The sequence below is a fragment of the Saimiri boliviensis genome, chromosome 3 (assembly GCF_048565385.1).
Source record: "Saimiri boliviensis isolate mSaiBol1 chromosome 3, mSaiBol1.pri, whole genome shotgun sequence".
Taxonomy (NCBI): domain Eukaryota; kingdom Metazoa; phylum Chordata; class Mammalia; order Primates; family Cebidae; genus Saimiri; species Saimiri boliviensis.
In genome coordinates, this window is record NC_133451.1 from 48,361,864 (window position 1) to 48,380,325 (window position 18,462).

General features: G+C 43.7%; 1 protein-coding gene across 1 annotated transcript in view; it reads right to left on the reverse strand.

Annotated features, from left to right (window-relative positions):
- The window catches only part of USP46 (ubiquitin specific peptidase 46), a 70,002-nt gene extending 52,286 nt beyond the window's left edge, over positions 1-17,716 (reverse strand). The window contains exon 1 of the mRNA XM_039468398.2: positions 17,546-17,716. Coding sequence (XP_039324332.1) covers positions 17,546-17,581 — 36 coding nt within the window. The 5' untranslated portion in view covers positions 17,582-17,716. The remainder of the gene's footprint in view (positions 1-17,545) is intronic.
- Between the last annotated feature and the right edge of the window lie 746 nt (positions 17,717-18,462).

An 18,462-nucleotide genomic window follows, 5' to 3' on the forward strand; every position in this document is an offset into this window, starting at 1 on the left:
AAGGGTCCTTCGAGGAGAGCCAGACCATTCCACGGATTAAAACACAAAGGCCCAGAGAAGTAAACTTACTTGCCCAAGATCTTTCCAAGGCAGCTCATTTATCTGCATCCTACCTAGGACATGCAGCCTCTCTTTCAAGTTTGTACAAGGAAGGGACACAAGAAAGGCCAAAGATAACATGTAAGGATTTCTAAGTACATAGACAGTAAGTCATTAATTATAGACCATGAATCAAAGTAGATGACAGGAGAGGTGAATGTTGCTGCTAAAACCACATTTGTAGATCTATGGTTCAAAAGGCTACTCTAATTATCAACTATGCTTTCAGAGTACAAAGTGCATAAAGGACCTGTTTTCAAAAGGACTAGTGTGCCCCCAATTCTGATGACAAAGATCATTCCTTAAAGTCTTATGGAGAAAGTGAAGCAAAAATGAAGTGACTCAGCCCAAAATTTCAGGATGAGTCAGAAGTCACATGACAGAATTCAAGGGTGATTAGAAAGGAATTACGGCCACCAGTGTCTCTGATGTAATTAATAATAATAGAGAACTCATAGATAGCATAGAGTGCATACACAATCACTGTTCTAAAGATTTTGTCTGTATTTCATTCATTTTAATTTTCACAATAACTCAATGAGGCAGATGCTGCTACTGGCCTTACTTTAAAGATAAGAAAACTGAGAGGGCAGGGAACTATCCAAGTTCACACAACTAATAAGTACTGGAACTGTGTTTGAACTCACACAATCTGGCTCCAGTGTGTGTACCCCCAACTACTACATAATCCTGACTCTCAGGGAGGCAGAGTCTCCTTGGAACCACAGAACTGAAAGAACTGAAGAAACCAAGGAAGTCACAAAGTTGTTGGGAGAACCCCCTTCCTTCTGAAGCACCCCTTGAAATGTTCTAGAATGAGAACACACAAGTTCTTTTCTGTGGAATCTCTACAGAGTACTGGCAACCTGTTTAACGGAAACATAAAATTGAGGTTGGCAGTCAGGAGAGCCATGAAATGTAGTCAAGAGGAAAGCAGCTTTCTTTCCAAAATCATTTCAAAAGACTGTGCACCTTTGACCTAGATAAATAATAAAAGAAAATAATGTCAACTTCTAAAAGGCAAAAAGAGAAAACTGTATCAAAAGGCAAATACAAATTCCAGTGAGTAAATCACTTTATACCTAACAGTGAAATAATGTACAATCTTCTCTAACTCCTAAATACTTGGATACTGACAATTAATATAACAAAAACAATGGAAAAGGGAGAAAGAGAAAGTACCAAAATATGCAGAACAAAATGTGTTAATATATTAACAAAGCTTATCTCTTGGTAACCTAGCTTATCTCTTGGGTTATTTCTGGGAGGGAGTAGGGGAGGAGAGAACTGGCAATGAATTAAACAGAGAAAAGAAATTATTTCTCTTAATCCAAAGAAAGCTGCAGAGTATCTGCTATGCCTTTAAAAGATACGAACCCACAGACCAGCCAGGAGCACTCTCCATCTCCTCCTCCGTCTGCCTCTCCTCATCATTTGGTTTCAGTGTCACTTCTCCAGAGCTACCTTCCCTGACCCTTCCCTCTCAGAGAATCCTGTCTGTTCCTCCACAACCCTTAGAACAATCTGTAACAGCATAATTGTAATTATTTAACATCTGTCTTCCCATTAAACCACAGGTCTGTAAATTACAGCCCGTATGCAGAATATGACCCATCAATTGTCATAAATAAAGTTTTATTGCAAAACAGCCACAATCATTCATTTACTTATGGCAACTACGGTCACAATATTAACAGAATTGCATAGCTGTGACAGAGAAACTACGGCTCACAAAGCCTAAAACACTGACTGTCCAGATATTTACAGAAAAGCTCACCAACCCCTGTACTAGGCCATTAGCTTTATAAGGGCAGCAATTTAGGTCTGATGCATTTGCCAGCACCTACTAGAATGTCTGGTGTATAGAAGGCACTTGATAAATCTGCTCATTAAATAAACTTGGGAAGCAGGGGGAAAGTGAGCAGTAGGTGCCACTCATTCAGAGAACTTCACATTCATTTAATCTTGCCTGCTAACCCAAGGCAGATTACTCTTAACAACCCCATTCTACACATGAAAAAAATGTAGGGAACCTCCCCAAGCTCAGTCAGCCAATAAGAGCAGACGGGATTCAAACCTACGTCAATTCGGTTCCTGAGTCTGAGCTCTGGACCACAAGCCAGGAGAGAAGATATTTTCATTCACATTTTCAGTAATTCATTAGCTACGACGTAAGGATTGGGCAGACAGCCAGAACTGTCTCTGAGCATGTCCCCTTTAGCTGCTGGCTGTCGCACATTACCTAACCACCAGGCACTTACCCAGAGTGGCTACAAATGCCTGACCTGTTTAGTTAGCAACATGTCACCACAGAGCCTTTGACCCACTGAGCAATACTAAATGTGACTCTCCCTGCCAGAAACATCACTGATGGGGACTCATTATCCCCATGTCATAGCTGAAGGAAACAAGGTTAACTAACTTTCCAAGGTCAAGTGTTAGTATGAGGCAGAGGTAAGTAGTGAACCTATGATCTTAATACCATTATTCTATAACCTTGGCTCCTGTTTCAACAGCCCATTCTTCTCCAGGCTCTAACAGGGAAAGCAATCATCAACAAGAAAGCAAAGGAAATTTTCATCCCACAGCATGACAGCATGTCACTTCTATGTCTTATATCAGGAGTCTCCAAACCCCACGTACAGTTCCGTGACCTGTTAGGAACCAGGAGGCACAGCAGGTGAGCAAGCATTATCACCTGAGCTCCACCTTCTGTCAGATCAGCGGCAGCATTAGATTCTCACAGGGGCGTGAACCCTATTGTGAACGGCGCATGCGAGGGATCTAGGTTGCATACTCCTTCTGAGAGTCTCGTGCCTGATAATCTGAGGTGGAACTTTCATCCCAAAACCATCCCCAGCTCTGCCCAGGTTTGTGGAAAAATTATCATCCACAAAACCTGTTCCTGGTGCCAAAAAGTTTGGGGACCACTATCTTATATGATCCTGAATAAAAAAAATTCTGAAAAACACCTCAATATGACTTCATTTAATAATTATACACAGAAGCCAAAACATCTGCCACTGAAGAAAGCTGACTCTGAGATACCCGACTGCATAACCATCCCAAGTTATTCTAGCAAGGAGCATTAAAGAACATCTAGAAAGTAGTTGGGAGTGGTGGCATGTGCCTGTAGTCCCAGCTACTTGGGAGGCGGAGGCAGGGGAAATCGTTCAAACCCAAGAGGCGGAGGTTGCAGTGAGCCAAGATCGCACCACTGCACTCTAGCCTGGGTGACAGAGGAAGACTTAATCTCCAAAAAAAAAAAAAAAAAAAAAACAGCAACAGCTTTGGGCTGGCAAAATAGTTCTCCATATATTTAGAAATAACACAATGACATCCTCATGTAAAACTAAAACTTCAAGTCAAAAGCAGAACAAAGAATCCTGAGACCGTGTCTGTTTTCTAGCTGCAGGTGGAAGAAAAGGAAACAGTGCTCAGTCACTGAAGTCGGTGAGCTAGAAGCAAGAACTTCATTCTCAATCCAAGTTTTCTACAAAGCCACCAAGATGCTGCCTGCATTATGAGATCTGCTAAGCTCCTACGTTAGCATAAATACACTTCCCGTCTCTTCAGAAAGGCAGCAGAGAAGGCTGGGGTCCTGGCAAAACCCCAGGTCAAAGAGGCCTTGATATCTGACTATATCACCACCTAAATCTCATCTAGAATTGTAATTCCCGTGTGTTGGGGGAGAGCCTGGTGGGAGATGATTGGATCATGGGGGTGGTCTTCCCCCTTGCTGTTCTCATGACAGTGACTAAGTTCTCACAAGATCCAGTTGTTTGAAAGTGTGTGGCACTTTCCTTTCTCTCTCTCTTGGTCTCACCTGCTCCCTCAAGGTAAGATGTGCCTGCTTCCCCGACACCATCCACCATGATTGTAAGTTTCCTGAAGCCTCCCAGTCATGCTTCCTGTTAAGCTTTGGAACTGTGAGTCAGTTAAACCTCTTTCCTTCATAAATTACCCAGTCTCAGCTAGTTATTTATAGCAGTGGGGGAATGAATGAACACAGGCCTGCGCTGCAAATTTTATTAATAGGGTGGTTTCATCCTCCCATCTTCTCATCCAAGCTCAAGGTCTTCACCAGTGAAAATCACAACACCTGCATCCCACCTTACAGCATGGGCAGCATGGCAGGAGTCAACATGCCTGAATGCACTAGTGCAGGAACCCTGCCCTTGGGAACCAGTCCCTCTTGGGTCACTGCTGTACCATCAGAGATATTTTCCACTAATGTAACAAAAACATTCTGAAATGTACTGATTGTGAAATATGAAATATAAAATTCTAGTCTCTTTCCTCCCACCCTCAAATAGGGTAGCAATGGGAGAAAAAATATGAGCAAGTCGTTCTTTACAGCAACGTGATTTACTCAAAATGCTCTATGGTGAGCTACATCCAGAAACTGAAAACATGGAGTTTATAAAATGAGCAGATACAGTAATTTTGTATCAGTCAAGTTTAGTAACAAAATATTGAGGATTATATTTTATTTCTCCTTGGGTTTTTTAAATTCCATTTTGCTAGTTATTCCATTTTATTGTATTTTACAAAAATATTGGTCTGAGATAGATTGAAAATAACAATAAAACTTGTCCTTCCCTACAGACTCTGAAAATAATTACCAACAGCAAAGCACTTAAATAAAATTGAGTTTATTTTCCTAAATGTGTGAATAGCTGCTGAAGCTCACTTCCAATCAGAGAACTGCAAACTAAAAATATACTAAGACACCATCTTTCTTATGACTGGCAAAGATCAAAAGGTTTCTGGGTAGCACACTTCTTTGCTAAGGCTGCAAGCAGCCAGAGTCACACATATTGCTGATAGAGGGCAATTTGGCAAAATCCATTACAGTTACAAATGCAAATCCATTTTTAGGAAGTTGGTCAACAAATATACTCCCACATACGAACAAAGTTGTTCCTTACAGCCTTGTCTGTAAAAACCAAAGACTAGAAAACTACCTACAACATGTCCTGCTAGTTAGTGAGGACCTGGTTCAGTGAATTCAATACAATCAAGCAACTGGATACTCTGCAGCCATAAAAAAACAATGAGGACCCTCTTTCCATGGACCTTCCTACAAGACACAAACAGCAAGGAGCAGATGAGGGCAGATCAGGGTATACTTTATGTACTCTGTGTTTTTAAAAACTAGGAGAGATATGTAAACACATTTCCTTGTATATGCACATAACTCTAAATGGAAGCATAAAAAACTATATTGATAGATGCCAGAGGTAAGAATTGGACAGTGGGTCTACTTTCAACATATAACCTTGTGCACATTTTGAAATTTCTGCCACATGAACTCATAGTACCTATTCAGACACTTTACTTAAAATTTAGAAAATAAACTGCTCTTAGCTACTTCATGTATTTCTCAGGAAGACCTGTGTGTGCCAAACGACACAAAGTGCATGGTATAAGCTCATTCAAAGATGACGTATCTTTTACTACATAGATGTGCCCTCATTCTCAGGAAAAGGAAAAACACTGTATCTTGAATAGTGACAACAAAAGCTTGGCCACACACCACCAGCACTGTGTCTTCTAACGACATTTTGGTCAGAAATCATAGCTTCTGCCTCACTTTGTCCTGCAGCCCTTCCCTGGTTCTCCTTGACTGAAAGCCATAGCTGGTTTATAACACAAATGCTCATCTTTTCGCCACTGCTCACCAGCAGGAGTGGTTCTTATTTTATAGCCCCAGAGAGGCCTCAATGACCTGCCCAACATCACAAAAGCTAGAAAGCAATCAGAGCCCGGGATTTCTGAGTCCGAGCCCTGGGCTCTTTCCATTACAGTGTTTGGTGGACTCTTTCACTTACGGAAACAACAAGGGAACTGAAGAAAATGACAATGCAATAGCCAAGCACCAGACTCAACACTAGACATCAATGACCCCGGTTAAGCCCCCCAGTGACCCAGGGAGGTAAGTTGTCTCATCATCCACAGGCTATGGATAAGAAGTTTGTCTTTACAAGGGCAGAGAACATCAATCTCTCATACCCAATCAACAGTGGTGTAGAAAGGCCAACCAGATCTAAGCCGGGTGCTCACCTGCCTCCTAAGTAAGCTCAATGCTCAGATCCATCATTTACAAAGCAGTTCAACAAATGGTGCTCCTCAAGAGCCAGTTATTTGAGCCACCACAAAGAACCTCTTATCTGAGCCAATGTCACCCAAACTATGCGCTATGAAGCCCAGAGGGAAGGGAGTTACTCTTAGGGGGCACCAGTATGAACAGTTTTAACTGTAGCCATAATGTTTTTGATAGGTATTAGAAAAGCATAAAACTAGCTCATCAAATCCATCATTTTGCAGATGTTACAGAATGAGAGCAAATTAAAACAAGGTGAACTGATTTAAATAAAATGACTAAGCAAATAAGTTCAAGTGATACACAGATGTAGTAAAAACCATGAAGAATGATAGCAAAGTGACATTTGAGCGTCACTGACCTAAGCAACTGGATGTATCCCAGTTTTTCTCTAGAGTAAGAAAAGCTTGGAAATAATAGGTTATCCACCCACACCCGCCAACCATATAATACACATTCATTCTGAACGTTACTTTATTTATTTATTTATTTATATTTGCTTTCTTTCCCTTACCATATTACTTCTCTGATTCATAAGGCAGGGAAACCCAGTTACCAAAGCCTCCTGAGACCTTGCATTTAAATGGGACTGTCCTGTGGTGGCTTAATCTTAGAGTGCCCTACCTCTAGCTTGCCCTGAAGCTCAGATTATACATATAAATCAATTAATATTTTGTCATTACTCTGAGCATTATTTTTTTGCTTTGAAAAGTTATCTGACTTGGGAACCCAATTAGAGAGTCTCCTACTGTCCTGTCACCTGCTACAGTGCTGAGCTGATTAGAAGAGTCTTGCGGGCCTCTCTCTGCCCATTTCTCCTGATACCGCAGAAACAGGGAGACAGAGATCCTCACCAACACAGCATCCACAGTCAGAACCAAACCATGTGGTGAATTTGTCCTCTGCTTTTGCCAACTTCCTTCCCCAATGTCACTCTTCCCAAAGCACCCCACTAAATGTTGATAGTGGGTCAAAATGGAAATAGAATTTCACTGGATCCTGAAATACCAACAGCTTTGCACTCTGAGCAAACAAGGAAAATAATAATTCACTAAAAGAATAAGAATAATTATGAAAACTAACATTCATGAGGGCATCACAACTCACAAAGTGCTTCCATGGGCAGGATCTCTTCCGACGCTCCCCAAAAAGCTTTAAAGAAGGTATTTCTTTGACTACCTTTGTTGTAAAAGTATAAAGAAATAATCTCTGAGATCTACCAAACACGATTCTGAATTCCAAACTCCTCCACTTTACAACTATATGGAAAATAAAAGTCGTTTTGTTTTTCCCAAAGCATTGCTGCTCTAAAAATGTCCGCAAAACCGGCACTATCTATATTACCAGAGAGCTTGTTAGAAATGCAAAATCTCCTCCCTACCCCAGACCTGCTGAATCCAAACCTGCATTTTAACTAGAGCCCCAGCTAATGCCTATGCATAATAAAATTAGAGGCACACTGCTTTACTGCAAGGAAGATTAGAGGCACACTGCTTTACTGCAAGGAAATTCTTCCATTCTCTTCAATCATTTATCAATATTTGATATTGATATTGATTTGATATTGATATCAATATTTGATATCAATATTGAAGAAATTACATCTCTTCAATAATTTATCAATATTTATTTATTATCAATCACTGTGCTAACTGCTGGGAAATCAACAGTGAATAATACAAATAAATATAGTTCCTGCCCTCACAGTGTTGCCAGTCTAATATGGTGGTTTCTCAACTTCGGATGCTCATTGGAATCAACTGTGGCACCTATAATACAATACACACACACACACACACACACACACACACACTCACACACACACACATGCACAGGTACCTGAAATTCACTCCAGACTACCTACATCTATATCCTGTCAGAAACACTTGAGTCTGGGACCCTAGAGACTGAATGTCATAAAAGCTCCAATTGTTGGAACCACTTTGGAAAGCAATATGACACACCTAGCACATCCTAAAAGCAGCATACTGACTTCCAGGATTATATCCTAAAGAAATGAAGGCACCTGAGCAAAGAAGAGAGAAACAAGAACATTCACTGAAGCACTGTTTCCAGAGAGAATATTTTGGAAACCATCAAACTGCCCCTAAATAAAAGAATGAATAAGTAAACCGCTGTTAGGTCAAAGAGTCCTGTTACAGAGCAGTCAAAATGAATAAACTCAATCTCTATGTGTTGACATAATCCAAATACACTTGGTAAGTGAAGAAAGACAGTTGCAAAAGGCTACACGGTTTTATCCACACGCAAACATTGTGATCCATTGCTTATGGATTCATAAATAGGAAGTAAAGCATAAGACATGTTTGGTAAACACCATAACAACTTCAGGAAAACAGTTTGCTCTGGGAGGACGAGAGAGGAAAGACACGGGAGTAGTTAGTGCTATTTTTAAGGTAATGCGTCTAAAAGTAAAAGTAACCGGCTACATTTTAATATCTGTTAAATCTGAAAGGTAGGTAAACATATATATTATTTTTTCATACTTTTTTGTATGTTAATGTTCTGTGATTTAATTATTATTTTTAAAGTTTCTTTTAAAAGCTTCACATGATGTGACATAAAACCAGTGCTGAAAATCTGTGTTCTAAAAACATAAACTAATAAAAACTTGACTGTTTAATATCAAGAAATATATCTACAGAATGGCCACAATCTACAGCTTGTGAAGTTAGTAAGCTTAAATAATTTTACATTCATTTTATTTATTTATTTATTTATTTATTTATTTATTTATTTATTTTGAGACAGAATCTTGCTCTGTTGCCAGGCTGGAGTGCAGTGATGCAATCTCAGCTCACTGCAACCTCTGCCTCCTGGGTTCAAGCGATTCTCCTTCCTCAGCCTCCGGAGTAGCTGAGACCACAGGCGTGTGCCACCACACCCAGCTAATTTTTCTGTATTTTTAGTAGAGACAGGGTTTCACCATGTTGGCCAGGATGGTCTCGATCTCTTGACCTCGTGATCTGCCCTCCTCGGCCTCCCAAAGTGCTGGAATTACAGGTGTGAGCCACTGTGCCCGGCTACATTCCTTTTAAAAAAAACTTTCACATGGCAGGTAATTTCTGTAAGCAATATTTTCTAAAAGGCTGAGGTTATTACCTGAGAGAATCAATACTTCTCCAAGCACGGTCCTCAGCTCACTTGTAAGAATATGGAGGGAGTAGTTAGAAGGAGGGAACACTGATTTAAAATGGAGATTCCAGCGCTCTACCTAAGACCTACTTAATCAAACTCTCTGGGTGTTGAACCCCAGAGTCTAAATTTTTAAAAAGAGAATGCACATGTGGGCATGATATACCAACGAACCTAAAAACCATACTTTTCTTTGTTTAGTGAGGCAATATTCGCCATACTCTGAAAATTAAAATGAAGTGTAGAGAATACTTTCTAAAAATTTGAGACAGTAATTCTACCAGTATATATTCAAGCAGATCTGGATAAAAATTTTCCAGCACTGTGTACCTAACCTGAAGGACAAAGAAATGTATTTTAGGATGACGACCATCATTTCACTTTGCCTTTCTAAAAGAACTTCAAAAAGCAGCTGGGAAAACTCTGCAAGTCCAGCCTTGCTGCTGTTCTCACCAGAACAGGCCCCAGACACGATTTTCACTAAAGCCAATTTCAGTTAAAGAAAGCAAATGTGTCTTGAACCAGGCCTGGCTGGCACAGGAAGGTCTCCCAAATTTACTCTCAAAACTCGAGGTATCTTCTCAAGGCCTCTGTACTATCTTTTTGTTCCTAGTTTTCACCCCTCCACAGTGATGATCTTGTCATCATTTTTTTCACCTGCCTCTCCCAATGCATCCCAACCTTTCATGACTTTTGCTTTGGTCTCCTTGATTTTCCTCCTCATTGTCCCTTCTTCATTGTCCCTGTGTTCAGACAAAAATCAAAACTACAATGCTGACTTTCAAGCCCTGGAAAACTGCTCCCAAGCCTCTGAGTTGAAAACAAACCAGCATAACAAAACACATGAAAAGATATTCAACCTCCCCTAGCAAACAGGAAAAGTGCAAATTTTAAACCACAAAGACACAATTTCACACCCATCAGACTGGCAAAACATCAAGTCTTTCATTATCGAATATCTGCAAACATGTGAAGCAACTGGAACCACCAAATGCTGCTTGGTTGAAATGCAAATCGGTACAACTTCTTTGGAGGGCAATCTGGCAACTTATGAAAGAAGAGGATCAAATTCCTTTGACCCAGCAATTCCCTTCCAGGTTTACACCACAGAGAAACTGTCAACCATGTATACTATACACAGGGAGATGAGTTCACAACTAGTCGCTGCACTAACACAGCACACACACAAATTTGTAAACCTAAGGGCTTATAACATTAAAATGAATGACTGTGTTGTAGCACATTTATATAACGAAATATTAGACAGCATTTAAAATAAACTAGGATTGTGTGTCTCTTAATGGATAAATAGCAAAATCACAGTTTAAAAGCAAACTGAGAAGAATGTTTAGTATTATAAAGCACGTTTGAAACATGAAAAAATACACTATAGGTTATGAATGCATACTAATCTAATAAAAACATAAAAACACATAATAAACATCAAATGTAGAAGAGTGGTCACTGTGGGGAGGGGCAATGAGATCAGGAAGGGCTCATAGGTGGTTTTAAATATATATGCAATGTTTTATTTCTTCACTAGGGGAGGTACACAAGTGTTCACTCTATTATTCTACATACTTTTCTGTATGTCTAAAATTCACCATCACTCAGAAAAGAAGCCAAAGTCTGAGCTCATTTTAAAGTACTGGAGAGTTCTGAAAGAGGCATCGGAACTTCAGGAAGAAAAGGAAGGCTGTCCCTGTGGTGTAAAGTGAAGCTTTGGGGACCACAGAGTATCACCACCATAATCATAAAACTATCTGTAGCGAAGAATCATTCTTAGAACTGTGGAAAACTTCCACGTACAGCACTGGCGATAAGCCCCAAACGCTAAGCCATAGTCCCAGCATAGAAATATTACAAAACCCTTTTCTGTTGGGGTTGGTTGGTAATACAGAATTTGTCTCAAGAATGTTTTCACAACCTGGCACAGTGAGTCACACCTGTAATACCAGCACGTTGAGAGGCTGAGGCAGGTAGATCACCTGAGGTCAGTAGTTTGAGACCACCCTGGCCAATATGGTGAAACCCCATTTCTACTAAGAATACAAAATTAGCCAGGCATCGTGGCAGGCACCTGAAATTCCAGCTACTTGAGAGGCTGAGGCAGAATCACTTGAACCCAGGAGGCAGAGATTGCAGTGGGCCAAGATTTGGCCATCGCACTCCAGCCTGGGCAACAAGAGCAAAACTCCATCTCAAAAAAAAAAAAAAAGAAGGATTTTGCTGGTTCATTTTTGAGTAGCCTTTTCTCTTAAAGACCAGGAAGGCCTTTCAAACCCTTAGACCAGCATTTGGTTCCACCACAACTGAAGGTTACAAGAAGCTACATTACAATAATTGGACCATAAACGTTAACTAGACCAAAAGACACCATCTTTTTTTTTTTTTTTTTTTTTTTTTTATTGCATTTTAGGTTTTGGGGTACATGTGATGAACATGCAAGATTGTTGCATAGGTACACACATGGCAGTGTGCTTTGCTGCCTTCCGTCCCCTCACCTGTATCTGTCATTTCTCCCCATGCTATCTCTTCCCACCTCCCCACCCCCCGCCCCTCCCCCATTTCCCCCCAACAGACCCCAGTGTGTAGTGCTCCCCTCCCTGTGTCCATGTGTTCTCATTGTTCAACACCCGCCTATGAGCGAGAATATACGGTGTTTGATTTTCTGCTCTTGAAGACACCATCTTTTACATCTCTTCCAGTAGTTAGCTTTGGGTGGTTTCATGGGTAGGCTACAGATAGAGATAGGGGATTATCAAATACCTTTCTGATTATACTATAGAATTTAATACCATCATGGAACTCCAATCCATTCACACTAACTAGAAAGACCAGGAGGGGAGGAAAACAGACATCTGAGCTAGAGAAATTTCTCTTAATTGCTAAGAGAATCAAAATTTGAAAATGCCTTTTGATTACCATCCAAACATACCAAAATTCCACTTAGTGAAAACTAAATAAATAGGTTTTATAGTATCAGTGAACTGAAGCACATAAAGTTGCTATTCAGAAAAGGTATTATAATCTTTCACTCTAACTAAATACTGACATTCAATTTTGTTTTCTCTGAGGATTCCAAGAAAAACAGAAATATCCGAAGACCTAATTGTCAGGTCCTGACCTAACATAAACCCCTGCATATGAGACCAGTGGGGCCAGAAAAACAGAATTTCTTTTCTTTAAACATTAACCCACCTCACCTTAGACTGTATTTTCTAACTCCAACAACTATCAGAGTATATGCTCACATGACTTTACGCCTAGCTGATACATTAACTAAACTTACAGTTGCCAACTATCTTTGAGAATGGAAAGCATGAATCACTGTAACAGAGGAAAAGGCAAGATATCTGTTCCCCCAAATCACAAGATTGACATATTTTTTAATAATTTAAAAAACTGTTTGCAACCATTTTCAAAATACTTGCCTCAGGTAAGTAGTTGACTTATCAGGATAAAACTATAAAAATTCTCTAGTTTTGTTTCAAAATTTCAATGTTTACTTTCCCTTTATTTCAAGATAACTTCATTTATTTATATGTATACATTTTTATTTACATGAGTTTATTGTTTGTTCGCTTTTGGTAGAGATGCATCTCACTCTGTGGCCCAGGCTGATCTTGAACTCCTGGGCTCAAATAATCCTGTTGCCTTGGCCTCCCGAAGCACTGGTATTACCAGTGAGCCACCATGCCCAGCCTACTTCATTTATTTAAAATAACTCAAATCTGGCACTCAAACTGGTGTCAAAAACTATCCCGAGGCTGTTCTACAGATGCTAAAATGCTAATATCTGGTAAGTTTAATGCAGTTTTAAACAAGGTAGTTAGGTAATGAAATGGTGGCTAACCAATTAAGAGGTGCAGATTTTCATAAAGAATTTAAGAAATTCTACTAAGAAGCTTTTCACGACCAAAAAAGAAAATCAGTTTTATAAGATGAGAAATACTAAGGTCCCTGGAAATACAACAATTTGCCCAAAAGCACCATTAGATTCATGCGTAACTGGAGAGACACCCAATGGTGCGGCTTCCAATTCTAACTCACACTGACTATAATCATGTCCTCATATAAAATAAAAGCCAGAAGTAGAAAGTGTATCCAATTTTGGTCAAACAAGAATATATTCTGAAATGTCCCGTTGTGTTTCCACTGTACAGCTGCTGGGAGTTTGTTCAGCCTCTATCTGTGCTGATTATCACACTGTATTGAAATTGTTTCATCTTTACCAATGTTATGCCAACAAGATAAGGAACAGCTGAGCCCCTTGGGGACAGGGACCCCACCTCATTCATTTATTAAGCACCTGAGTATAGTCTGTGCCAACACTAACATAGCAGGTCCTCAACAGATGGCCATTTACTGGAAGGAAACTCGTAATCTATTTGATACATGGCATTTTCTCAGAGGTATATTTTAACACTATTATTTTCTCAGAGGTATATTTTAGCACTATTAACAAATGAATAAGGTCAGATGATCTGGACCAATTTGCATTGGTATGTCACATTTGGTTTCTTCTAACAAATGCTTCCTTTTAAGAAAATTCCTTAAGCTCTTCAAACAGGAAACTTAAAAAAACCCAAAAACAAAAACCTTCCATTTGCAGGGCCATAAAAATATATAGGAAGTTAAATTCATTGATCTGAAAAAAAATCAGAGGATTATCAACAGAAGACATTTCCTCATGCTTGGTAGCAGCTAGTGCATTATGGAAATTACAACACACCAGCCAAACACGCTTTACTATCTCTGAACCAGACACTGCTTGTGGCCAAGTTGACCTACCCTGAGCAAGTTGATCAAGAATTACCATGGCAGAAATTCACACAGAAGAAAAATTAAAACAAATGGAAACTAGTACCAAACTTCCAATGGACAATAAAATTTCAGCAAGTGGGTAGCTAAGTGGAGGAATGAAGATATTTTCCAAGTTTCCTATATCTAAAACTGGCGCAAGAAGTATGGGGAAAACAAGGGATGTTTCGTTCTCAATCACACAAAGTATCTGCTACAAGTTTGGTTTCTGCTCTGCTGGGTCATTTCTTGTCTGGTGGAGGAAACAAAACCACTTTTTGATGATACATCATGTTTTTTTCCTACTACCCAGAAAAATGGTATCTTCTAACATCCTTTCTGGGCACCTATCGGCCTGTTTAAAATATGTCAAATGATCTGCTTTAAAAAAAAAAAAAAATGCAATCCCCACTTCCTCTACTCAAACCAGCTGGGACCAACTGAACTTAGGGGTGGGAAGAGTCAGTTAAGAGGCCCACAGAGGAGCTGAGCAGTGAGGAGTGACCCGTAAGACACCTACCTGGAAACAATTCATTACTGAGGGAAGAATCTAAAGAGAGGTCCAATGAGTATTTAGTCTGATCCGGTGAAAGACAGCAGTTTCCTTACACCTGGCCTTTCCCTCTGAGAAGGAAGACTGGGAGGGGCAGGGGTGACCTGAGCAGGGGGCGGAGTTAAGGATTCCCACTCCAGCCTTCCTACACGGGGGAGGTGTTTATATTAATGGTTGCTTCTACCAGATCTGAAATGGCATAATCTCCACTGTTCCTTAAACACCTGGTAGATGACACAACAATGAGAAAGATGATGCTGACAATGACACTAAGTTCCAGCCATGTACCAGGCCCTGTGCCCAAGTCACACAACAATATTAGTATTTCCTTTTGGTAGATAAGGAAAGTCTAAGACCTGGCAACTTGTTCAAGGACACAAAGCCAACAAGCGAGGACCTGCCAGGCATGGTGGCTCACAGCAGTAATTAGGTGCTTTGGGAGGCTGAGGTGGGAGAATCCCTTGAGCCCAGGAATAAGAGATAGCCAGCCTGGGTAACATAGGGAGATCCAGTCTCTACAGAAAATTTAAAAATTAGCCAGGCATGGTGGCACGTGCCTGTAATCCCAGCTACTCAGAAGGTGGAAGTGGGAGAATTGCTTGAGCTTGGGAGTTGGAGGCTGCAGTGAGCCGCCATGTTCATGCCACTGCACTCCAGCCTGGGTGACATTGTGAGATCCTGTCAAAAAAAAAAAAAAAAAAAAAAAAAAAAAAAAAAAGGAACCAGGCCCTGAACTCAGGAAGTCTGACATTAGAACCCAAACTCTTTGTCACTCTCTTTAGACACAGCGTCTAAATAAGAACATCAGACTCCTTATGAATTACTGGTTCCTCACTTCGTGTGGGTGATGGTCCTAAATCTGGTACCTTTTTAGGTCTCCTCCTGAGATATTAACCCTCAGGGCAGTACTGGCCTGCTCCTCTCAGGTCCTCCAAACACCCTGTCTCCCTGGCTGAGTTTCACTGAAACACTGTGACATGCAGCCCAGGTGTGCCAGAAAGCCCCAGCTGCACTGAGGGGGAGGGGAGGGAATAAAAGCTGGAGGCTGGCTTCCTCTTGGGACAGGCTAGCTCTCAAGTTTCCAGCCTGCTTCTACACAGAGAGGTGTAACCACACACAAGCAGGACAAGAACACCACCAAGGGGTGGGACGAGCCTCACTACCCTATAGTACCATTAGGCCTGCGGCCACCCCAGCAGACATGAAAGAGTCTTCAAGCTGCTCCACATTCACAGTTCCCTCAGGAGCTGGTCTTAGGAGAGAGAAACTGAAAAGGGATCACCTCTTCCCAAGCAGCCCCTTCACAGGAAGAAGAGGAAACCAGTCTCCTCGAAGAGAAAGAAAAAACAGAAACCTGTCTCCTCGAAGAGAAAGGAAAAAAAGAAAAAAACCAGAAAGGCTCCAGGATCCACTCCCCGTTTGGAATCGCCCTGCACCAGTATCTGTGCAGCTATCACTCTGGGAAGCCCTAGCATTTGCTCTGCTGGCCGTCGCAGTGGCACGTCCCACTGTGCTGAAAACTGAAGCCAGAGGGTCTCAATTCCACCCCTGAGCTAACACAAGGCTCCTGAATGCTCCTTTGCCATGTGTTGATCTTGCAACAGAATGTGGGACAGAAGATTTTAAAAGCTATGTGATGGGGGAAGGGCAGCCAGATCGCCTTACACCAAGGCTTCTCCATCAAGCCTCCTTGGATTCCCTTTAGGGGCCAGCATTACTAGCTTCAAGAGGCTTTCCTTAAACTGGCACTATAAGAGCACGTGTTGCCTCCAGGGGTGCGCGTGGGAGGGGGCTGGGGGGGGGCACTGCAGTCTAAAGAATGGAGGCAAAGCACACATCATCTCACCCTGCACAGGACAGCAATGCCTTACTCCAATCTGAGTTCCCCAAAGGCTCTGACAAGTGGAGGTGCCAGCAGGGTCCACCCTGGGGACCCAAGGGCTGGAGGCTGTTCCTACAGAAAATGGGAAAGCAATGGGGGAAGCTCAAATTAAAGTGACCACCATGTCATGGGCCCGGACTGCATCAGAACCCAGCGATGCTCCTCGCTGTATCCATGCCCACCAGCCTACGCCAGGTCTACAGCGGATCAGACAGGATAACCCTGGAGACCTCCTCCAAGCCCACAGCCGGCCCCACCCTTAGGGCCTGCAAATACTATGCTACAGAGTCTTGTCCCTCTTTCACAGATGAAGAAACTGAGGCATTTGGAGCAAATCACGTTACTTTTTCAAATCAGGTTGAAGTTCACTTCTCTAGCCACAATTCTGCACTTTTTTTTACAGCTTTATTACATTTCCAATTTCTCCAGATACACAACTGCTGTTGCAAAGTGAATTTTAAACACCTCTAAAGGACTGAACTCAGAATGAGATGAGGGCATCTGGGAGCCCAACAAGGCTGTCTTGACCGCAAGAAGAGGATGGGTGCCCCCACCTCCAGCTTGCCCCCACCCCCTCCCCGGGGACGTCCAGGTTCGGTCGCTCCCCTCCCCTCAAGCCACTTCCACCGCAACCTGAGGGCGGAGGCGCAGCAGCGCGGTCCCAGGATCGCCTGGCGGGCTCCGAGGTCCCGGGGCTGAGGCGGGCGCGGGGGGCGCGGGGGGCGCGGGGGGCGCGGGGGGCGCGGGGGGCGCGGGGACCCTCCGTGGCCGCTCCGGGGGCTGCGGCCGCGCGCCCAGCCCAAGGGCAGGGAACTTCTGGCTGCGCGGACCCCGCCGCCCCCGCCGCCCCCGCTGCCCCCGCCGCCAGGCGCGTGTGCGGCTCGGGCTTCCCTTTCTTTGCCTCGCAGCGCGTCGGGCGCGACCCCGAGGCGGCTTGGCCACTCACCATATTACAGATGGAGGCGATGTTTCGGACAGTCATTAGTCTAAAGGTTGCAGCGATCCCTCACCGCCATCTTTACAAGGGGAAACCGGGACTGCCCATGGTGGCGCCCTGGCAGGGAGGCCGGGCGGCGGCGCGGCGGCCTGGGGTCCGGCTTTCAGTTTGGCTGGGAGAGGGAGGCCGGGAGGAGGAGGCGGCGGCGGCGCGGGGAGGGCGGGGAGGGAGCGCGGAGGGGCGGGGAGTGGCGGAGCGAGGGAGCCTGGGCCGCGGCCGGCGGCGCCGGGAGGAGGGGCGGCCCGGGCGCGCTGCGTGAGTCCGCGCCGGCCGCTCCGAGCGCTCCGGGCCGGGTTCCCGAGGCCCCGCCACGCCGCCTGGGCCTGGCCTCCTGCTTTTCCGTTGGAATCCCTGCCTCTCTCTTCGGGCTGGAACGCCGGGCCAGGCTCCGAAGCGCGCCGCTGCGGCAGCCGCACCCCGCGGGTCCCCCCGGCCGACCCCGACGCGGAGGCAGCGGCCCTCCTCGGCCCTCGTCGCCGTCGCGGAGCCGGGGACGCCGCGGGGCGCGGGGCGGGGAGGTGGAGGGGGAGGCGGGCGGTCCGGGCCGGGGCGAACGCGGGGCCGCCTTCCGTCCTCGCTTTTTCCTCGTCGCCTTCCTCCCGCCGCGCCCCTCGGCAGCCCCCGGTGTTTATTTTTTGGCGAGGGGTAGGGGTGGCGACGTCCAACTTTTTTAGTTCCTCCCCTGGGTTCCAACCAGGTGGCACCGGCAGGGACCCGAGGAGTAAAATGGGGCGAGGACACCGGAACGGTCAGAGAGCCGTCGCCAGCCGCGGGCCGGGCGCCCGAGAGAGGGAGAGGAATCCGGGTCTGGGCGGAGGCCAGCAGCGGCGCGCTCGGGCGGTTTGTGACATTAGCGGGTCCAAAGG